At 67.0% G+C, this 8,018-nt stretch overlaps 2 protein-coding genes across 2 annotated transcripts in view; one reads left to right on the top strand and one right to left on the bottom strand.

Moving 5' to 3' along the window:
- Window positions 1-6: 6 nt before the first annotated feature.
- On the top strand, window positions 7-2,658 carry TNFRSF18 (TNF receptor superfamily member 18). Its single transcript, XM_011377324.2, has 5 exons — window positions 7-67; window positions 860-979; window positions 1,728-1,815; window positions 1,926-2,131; window positions 2,199-2,658. The coding sequence occupies exons 2-5, from the start codon at window positions 886-888 to the stop codon at window positions 2,339-2,341; spliced, it is 531 nt and encodes a 176-aa protein (XP_011375626.2). The 5' UTR covers window positions 7-67; window positions 860-885; the 3' UTR covers window positions 2,342-2,658.
- A 3,539-nt stretch (window positions 2,659-6,197) lies between these two features.
- Window positions 6,198-8,018, bottom strand: part of TTLL10 (tubulin tyrosine ligase like 10) — a 47,955-nt gene continuing 46,134 nt past the window's right edge. The window contains exon 16 of the mRNA XM_023521633.1: window positions 6,198-6,390. Coding sequence (XP_023377401.1) covers window positions 6,198-6,390 — 193 coding nt within the window. The remainder of the gene's footprint in view (window positions 6,391-8,018) is intronic.

Here is an 8,018-nt window from a genome sequence, read left to right as displayed (position 1 = left end):
TGCGGCCCCGGCAGCGTTCTGCGTGGGGCCGGGAACGACGCGCGCTGCTGCGGCGCTTGCGCCTCCGGTAAGGCGCTCGCGGGCCGCGCGTGGGACGTGGCGGGGGGGCGGGGGCTGTCGGAGAACTGTCCGGGTCCGGAGCCCGCAGCACCGGCGCGATCCCTGGGGAGGTGGATGCGCGCCCAGCTCACGGCAGGCTGAGTCCAGGGGCCAGGGGTTCGGGAGGTTTCCCCAAGACAGGTCTGCGTTCCCATGAGGAAGAGGAGGCTGTCCCAACTCCTACTGACTGGGTAGTTAGCCCTTGGCCATCGCCTCGGCTCCTTCCTGCCCGGTTTGGGGACGCAGCTGCTCTTTCTGTCCTGCCCTCTGCCTCTGACCTGTGGCTGTGCGTGAGGGACAGGTGGAATGTGCCAGTTTGAGAACAGATATCCAAGGAGTTTTCCCAGAGTGTCACCCTGCTAGGTCTTGGAGGTGGCGCCGGTAGTGGGGACAAGGAGGCTCCCTCAAGGGGACGGCCGGGGCCCATGCGGAGCGGGGAAGGTCCCCCAGGCTACTCCAGTGTCCAGCATGGACAGCTCCTGGTCACATGCTGAGTCAAAGCCACCCAGGGCAGTAGGGGGACACAGCCAGGCCGAATAGGTGGAGGAATTGGGAGTCCAGGAAGGAGGGACACAGAGGGAGGGACCTGGACCTAGACAGGGTCCCGGCTCCCAGACAGGTGCCCTCTGTCCCCTGGGGCCATCTGTGGATCGGGGCTGGGGGCTGCCCTGCCCTCAAACCCCCCTTCCTTTGGAGGGCCGAGCGCCAGGGGGAGGAGGGCTCGGCCCAGCTCCTGAGAGGGATGGCTTGTTTCACCCAGCTGAGGACTGTCCCGAGGGGACCTGCATGTGCGTCCAGCCTGAGTTCCACTGCGGAGACCCACAGTGCAAGTCCTGCAAGCACCACCCCTGCCCGCCCGGCCAGCGGGCGCGGGCTCACGGTGAGTCGCGGCGTGCGAGAGCCAGGCCGAGCCAGAGCCCACGGGGCCGGGGTGCGGAGGGTGGCCCGTGGCTGTGGAAGGCAGCTAACTGCTGTGAGGGGAACAGGCTTGTCCTCTGGGCAGATGGCATCAATCAGGTCAGGAGCTGCCGGTTGCTCAGTGCCCGGCCTCATCCTGGCCCTTCGGTGGGTCCTTCTCTCCCTTAGCCTGGGCCCTCATCCCGAAGGAGGGTGCTCGTGCCCCTCAGGGCTGGTTGTGAGGAACAGGGGGAGTGCCCACCGGCCATCTGCATGGGGGAGCCAGCGGTCAACCCCTTTTCCTGAGCAGCAGCTCCAGCCCGTGCACCTGAGGGGAGGGGCTGGGGCAGTGCAGACAGGTTGGACAGGGGCAGCGTCTCCAGCCAACTGGGCCACCTGCCTCAGCTCTCTCTCTGGACCCTCATGGCCTCTTGCCCTGCAGCCTACCAGACCAAGCCGGCCCAGCGTGAGGCCTGTCGGTGCCTTTTACTCAGCCTCTGTCCCCACCCCTCTGCCTGCCCCCGCCCCACGCTGTCCTCCCCACGGCCCCCAGGGACCCTCCACACAGCCCAAGGTCACAGCCTCTGGTTCCCCCAAGGCTTCCTCTCCCACTGATGCCTGCCCTGGACCCAGACATGCGAGCATCAGAGCCCTCTGTCCAGTGGATGCGCGTGGGGGCCGACGCCCAGCCAGCAGCCCCATGGCCCGTCCATCTGTCCCTTTGTCTCCAGGAAAGTTCACGTTTGGCTTCGACTGTGTCGACTGCGCTGCAGGGACCTTCTCTGGGGGCCGCGAGGGCCACTGTGAGCCCTGGGCAAAGTGAGTGCTGGGGGCCTTCAGGTGACGCCCACGCAGCGCGGAGGACAGGGGTGCGCAGGAGCTGCTGGGTGGCCGAGGGCTGACGAGGGCTCTGTGTCCGTGTGTCCCAGCTGCTCCCAGGCTGGGTTCCGCACCATGTTTCCCGGGAACAGGACGCACGACGCCGTGTGTGGCCACCTGCTGCCGCCACCCGCCGAGCGGCACTGCCTGCTCAGTGTCAGCCTCCTCGCCGTGGCCGCCTGCATCTTGGTCCTGGCTGTGGTCCAGCTCGGCCTGCACATCTGGCAGCTGAGGCGGCAGCGAATGTGGCTTCCAGGTCAGTCGTGCCCTGGGGTGGGGGCGCTGGGCCCCTGGCTCACCCACTGACCACAGCCCCTCTGCAGAGACCCAGATGCTCCTGGAGGCACCGCCGGCCGAGGACGCCTGCAGCTGCCAGTTCCCTGAGGAGGAGCGCGGGGAGCAGCTGGCGGAGGACAAGGGCTGTGGGGAGCAGCTGGCGGAGGACAAGGGGGACCTGTGGGTGTGAGGCCTCGCTGCCCTCTGATGCTGGGACTCTCCCAGATACTCGCCCAGGAGGGCTCTGCGCCCTGCTGAGGGCCCCCCGCTCTGGCCTGGCCCCGCTCCCCGCGACGGTGGAAGTGGGTAGGAGTGCTGACGGTGATGAGTCCCCCAGACCACGCGGCAGAGGCCGCAGCTGCCACTGGGCCTGGGCTACAGACCCGCCTCGGCCGCCTCCCCTCGTGCAGGCCCTGTAGGGTGGGGCGTGCCGGTCCTTAGGACCGGGGGTTGTGTCTAGCACAGGACCTGGCTGCAGGCAGTGCTCAATAAACACTTGTCCAGTGACCTGAGTGATGCGTGCGGGTGAGGGCAGAACAGGAGCATGACTCCTGGGCTCCAGGCCTACCGCCAGGGTCCACAGTCCCTCCCAGACTAGGCAGGAGTGGGGCTCAGCAGGGATCGTGGGTCTCGGAGGGCTTCCTGGAGAAGGGGACGCCTATCCTCAGTATGTCTTTGCTGCCCTGTCTAATCCTTTCCCCTGGTGGTCTGCCTGGCACACGCTAGGGCAGCTGGGTCCCCAACCTACGTCTGGTCTCTGGGATACCACTGCGTTCTGAGCTGACCAGACAGCCTGGCCCTTGTGGGATGTGTCCCATGTGTTTGTTATTTGGGCCCAAAGTCTGGGGTGAGGTTCGTTTCTCTACCCTGACACTGCCCCACACTACACTTTCTGGTGGGTGTGGGGCAGTGTCAGAGTGGCCTGCTTTTGGCCCCAGCCCTTTTTCTGAGCCCTCACAAGACCCCTCTTCCCCAGGGCATGGTTCTGGGGTTCTGCCCGGTGGAGGTGAGCAACACGCTCCCAGCCTCTGGGCAGGGCCGACTTCTGGGGAAGTCAGATAAGGACTGGCTGGCATAGCAGTCCCGGGTGTGGCTGGCGGGCCAGTGGGAACCCGTCTCAGCAGCGGCGCCCTCCAGGTGTGAGCAGCACACCTCGCCCCTGCCTGCAGCCCCCCCCCCCACCACGCTGCCCAGGAGAGCCGTGGCTCATCCGTACTTACCCCCACCTAGTCCCAATGGGCAGTGGTCCCGGTGGGCACTGCTCACAGCAGGTAGGTGGAGGATTGAGGGGCTCAGGGTGTGTCCCATCGGGAGCACCACCCCACCCCACGTGACAGCACTGCCCACGCCTGCGCCTGGGAGGAGGGCGGGGCAGCCCCTTCTTGACTGCTCCCATGGGAAATAATTATCCTGGGGCACCTTCATGCTCGCTGGGTCCAGAAGCCACTTCCGGGTGAGAGTCCAGGAGGATCAGAGGCAGTGGCACTGGCGCAGGTGGCAGGGTGCCTTCTGGGAGAACCCCTAGGGACAGTTCTGGGACCTGCCTGCCGCGCCGTCGGGGTCCCTCTGTCTCCAGGCCGGTTCTCCTGTCCGGCCAGCCCTCGCCCGCCAGCCCCCGCCCGCCGTCCCTGGGGGAGCCGGCTCTCTCTGGGGCTCGCTCTTCTCTCCTGGGTCACTTGACTGCTCCACGCCCACGGCCGTGTTCCCCGCTGTCCTGGACCCTCCCCAAGTGCCCTCTTCGGGCCGCGCTGGGAGAAAGGGTCTCAGGCCTGGCTCGGCTGCCCCCGGCGGGGCCGGGCGCCGGGCGCCGCGGGCCTTCCGGAGAAACGACCGGCGGTGGTCGGCCAGCCGCCGCCTGTGGGTGGCGCGGTCCCGCTGACTCAGCGCGGAAACGCCGCAGGGGCCTCGCGTGGGGCCGCTGACGTCAGCGCGGGGGCGGCGGCGGGCGCAGAGGAGGCGGGGGATTCCGAGGCCGGTGCGGGTCGGGGCGGAGCGGTCTGGCCCCAGGGAGCGCCGGGCTTTGGGGCGCGCAGGCGAGCCCTCGTGGGAGCTGGACCGACCCCTTCCCTCCACACGTCCGTCCCCGCAGAGATGGCCCCCACCCAGTGTCGTCCCAGCCCCGTCTGCCCCCTCCCAGCTCATGTCCCTGCCAGGCTGCCTCCTTGGAGCCCCCAGAACCCCACAATTTGCAAGCTCGGCCTAGTCATGCAGGGCCTCAGCACACCCTGCCGTGAAAAGCGTCCTGCGCGGGGCACAGAGGCGGGAGAGTCAGGTGGGGACCCCAGGGCGTGAGCTCGTGGAGGCTGCTCAGGGGCTTAAGTAGGGGGGGCCTGAGCCGGTCGAATTTGGAGGGAACCATGGGTGGCAGTGGAGGCGGGGCAGTGTCAGGGCAGGGGGAGACGCAGGAGACTTGGGTGCTGGCATGTGGGAAGGGGCGGGGGCTGCTGCTGAGATAAGGTGCTATGAGAGGCCCTTTCCCTCCTCCCTCAGTTGCTTCCTGGGGTGGGGGTAGGACTATGGCCATCTGCAGAGGTTGGCAGTCAGCCTACCTCCTGGGACACCAAGCCCAATGGAGACCCTGAAGTGAGACTCTGTCCCCCACCCCCACAAGAGGAGCCCTCCACCCATTCCGGAAAACCACAGCCCCGCTCCCTCTGGCGTGGAGTTCAGCCTTAGATAAGGCCCGGGAGGCCATCCTGTGTTCTCAGAAGTGCTGCCCACAGCAGCTCCCCACCCAGCCCACAGCCTTACCTGCTGGGAAAGGCCCCTGCCCTTGCCTTTACTGAGGTCTAGACTCAGCCAGGTGGGACCCTCCACTGGACAGAGACCCCACCCCCCAGCCCTCGTCCTGGGGTGCTGCAGGGGGCTGCCAGGTGTGCCCCTTGATCGGATGGGCCCATGGTGCCAGGCTTGGTACCGCCCACTCAGGGGCCCTGATGAGGACCTGGGGCCGTCACTCCTGTCCCCCCTCACCTCCCATAGGGTGTCCAGAGCCTTCAGCAGTGCGTTCCCTCATCCCCAAGCTGGGCTGCACTGTGAGGTCGGAAAAGGCCCCCATGGTGGCGTTCAGACCCCCTGTAGAAGTGGCTGTGCCTGGGGCCTGGTGGAGAGGCAGTATCCCTCCCACATCTCCTCTCTCCCGGAAGCTTCTGGAACTGAGGTCCTTTCCAGAGACTGTGATTCAGGCCGGGGCTGCTCCAGACCTGAGTCACATTCCAGGTGACAGGGGCTGGGGGTGTCCTCTGAGGGCTCAGAGCACCATGGCTTTGCCTGGATGACACTGCCCCATGGCTGCAGGAAGGTGCTTGGCAGACCCTGGGCCCAGGCTGCCGGGGGCTGTGGTGGCCCTGTGGGTGCCAGGGTGATGGGCCTGTGCTGTGCAGCTCTCGAGGTGGGAGGCCCCAGGTGGTGCTCAGCTTGAGCCAAGGGCAGCCTGACGCTCCCAAACCTCTGTAGGTGGAACCTGGGGCCGTCTGCTTGAGTTCCCCACCCACCAGCAGGACCCCCGGAGGAAAGAGGGGAGAAGGAGGGGAGACAGACATCTTGGAATATGTGCTCCAGCCACAGAGCTGGGCAGCTCTGTGCTAGGTGTTAGGGCCACTCCTCCCCTGGGCAGGGGTCCCGGCAGGCTCTCCTGTGCCCGCCCTGACCACATCACATGGATATTGGGGATGTCCAGGTGCCCCATGGCCCATGGCACCCCAGGCCCCATCTCCCGCCCTCCTCTCCTGGGTCCTTAAGGTCCGGAGCCTGAATGTGGGCTGGGCAGTGCTGGGGAGGGCCGGGGTGGGGGCAGGGGTGCGGTCATCACCTCTGGTGGTGAACAAACCTCACATATTGACATTTGGGCCTGCAGGGTCACCAGGGACCCAAGAGTAGCAGTTAGTCCAGGCCTCCGGGGGTGTCCTGGGATGGCACTTGGTCAGAATAGGGCAGGCAACTCTGCCAAGGAGCATTTCTTGTCACATCAGGGGTCCCTGTGGGTCACTGCACCCACTCAGGGTCCAGGGATGACAGGCAGCAAGGGACACTATCTCCCTGAGGACTCAGGCCATCTCTGTGATCCCCACGTTCACCAGCTGGCTCGTCCTGGTGGAGCCAGAGTGTTCTGGGACAGCACTGATGCCACCGTGGGCCGCGTGGCGAGCCGCGAGCCAGCGCGCGGCCAGAGGACCGAAGACGCGCTCATGGCGTGGGCGGGACGTGAGGGACAGGGCAGGAGAGGCCTGCGAGCTGACACTCGGGGTGCGGAGGCCGAGGGCCTACCAGAAGTGTGCCTATGGAGCGGCCTGGAGGCCAGCCGAGGACGTGGCCCTGATCTCGCAGGCCCAAGGTGGCTCTGGGGACCCAGGTGCACTCAGCCCACCCAAGAGGCCCGCTCTCCCTGTGGGGCCTGGTCTTCACGGCCCTGCTGCCCGCCCCAGCCTCAGGGATGCAGAGCTGGCTGGCTGGGCGGCAGAGCGGGCAGCAGCCGAGCTCGGCCCCGCATGCAGAGACCACCAGACATGCTGATGTGCTGGGTGGGGGGGCTCAGGCCTCCTGCACCTCGGCCACACAGTGACAAGGGCACCCCACTCTCTAGGCCACAGCAGTGGGAGGATTGGGGGAGGTGTGCTGTGAGTGACCGGACAGGTCAGACCCTGGCTCCTGGCTCAGGTTCTTGGCTCCTCACTGGCTTTGGGACCCTGGGGACTCGCTGTATATCTCTGAGCCCCAGTTCCCTTCTCCAGCCCTGCCCCCCGCCCCCGCTCCCTCGCTGCACCCCTCCAGAGGGCAGGTGGGGACGCTGCAGTGCATGGCACCCTCTGGCAGTGCTGCGGCCGGTGCGTCTGGGGAAAGAGGCTGCCTTCCAGCTGCACACAGAAAGGGGCGCACCCAGAAGCCCCTCCCACCTGTGGTGGAGCCCGCTGCCATCAGGGCTGATTGGGGTCAGGGGTGGCTGTGACTGGTGGTGACCATGTGGAGGGGTGAGGCAGAGCACGTGGAAGGGTGTGCAGGAGGAGCGCACAAGCTGGGCGGGCTAGGGACGGGGCTCGGACTGGCATTTGGACTGGGGTGGGTGCGGGTGGCTGCGGGGGCGACGGTGGAGAGCAGATTATGGCTGGCCCTGGGGGCTCGGGTATGTCACAAGCCCCGAATCACCCCAAAACCTTGGGATTGCACCCATGGGGAACGGAACGTCGCAGTCACACACAGAACAGCCAGGGTGGGGCCCGTGCTGGCTCTGCATGTCCTTCGGGGCACTGTCAAACCTTGACCACGTGGCCCTCACTCACCGCCTAGGTCCTCCAGGCCTCTGCAGCACCCTGCCTGCTGGAAGACGGGCGGCGGGGCACTGGGAGCCGGTGCCTGGTCCCCAGACGGCCCACACAGGAGCCGCGCCTGGGGTAGAGGCAGGGGAGGCCTGGGGGGTCTGAGGAACCACCTCGGGTTGAGAGAGCCCTTCTTGGGGACCTCAGGAGACACCGGACACCTTTCCTGGGGATGGCAGAGCCATGGCGTGGGGGTCATGTGGGTGGTGGGCTGCAGGAGGGCCCAAGTCCAGGAGGGACACGGGGTTGAGTGGGAGCCCGAGGGAGGGTGGCCCCCCACGATGGAGGCAGCCCCCAGGCTGGGCAAGGTTGTGGCTGCTGGGGCTCATCGCCCCTTCTTGCAGGACAGAACCCCCCATCTCCCAACCCCTTATTCCCCCAAGGACAGGTCCCAGCGGTGGAGTAGGGCTGGTGGGGACGAGGGGAGGGTGTCCTGGACCGCGGGCTGCCTGACGGCTGCGGAGGCCGTGTTTGTAACAAAGTAGCCTTTATAGGTCCCGGCCAGGGCGCCTCTAGGAGCCGCGGTGGCCCGCGCTCTTGCGCTGCTCCTCGCCG

This window comes from Pteropus vampyrus, unplaced genomic scaffold (genome assembly GCF_000151845.1).
Source record: "Pteropus vampyrus isolate Shadow unplaced genomic scaffold, Pvam_2.0 Scaffold309, whole genome shotgun sequence".
NCBI classification, from domain to species: Eukaryota; Metazoa; Chordata; class Mammalia; order Chiroptera; family Pteropodidae; genus Pteropus; species Pteropus vampyrus.
Note: the sequence above shows the minus strand (reverse complement) of the source record. Positions and strands in the feature narration are given on the sequence as shown.

Excerpts from the sequence above, each read along its gene's own strand:
- TNFRSF18 (XM_011377324.2), top strand. The coding sequence starts at position 886 with ATGTGCGTCCAGCCTGAGTTCCACTGCGGAGACCCACAGTGCAAGTCC. Across the intron at positions 1,816-1,925 it reads CACTGTGAGCCCTGGGCAAA|CTGCTCCCAGGCTGGGTTCC; the intron begins GTGAGTGCTGGG and ends CGTGTGTCCCAG. Across the intron at positions 2,132-2,198 it reads GCAGCGAATGTGGCTTCCAG|AGACCCAGATGCTCCTGGAG; the intron begins GTCAGTCGTGCC and ends GCCCCTCTGCAG.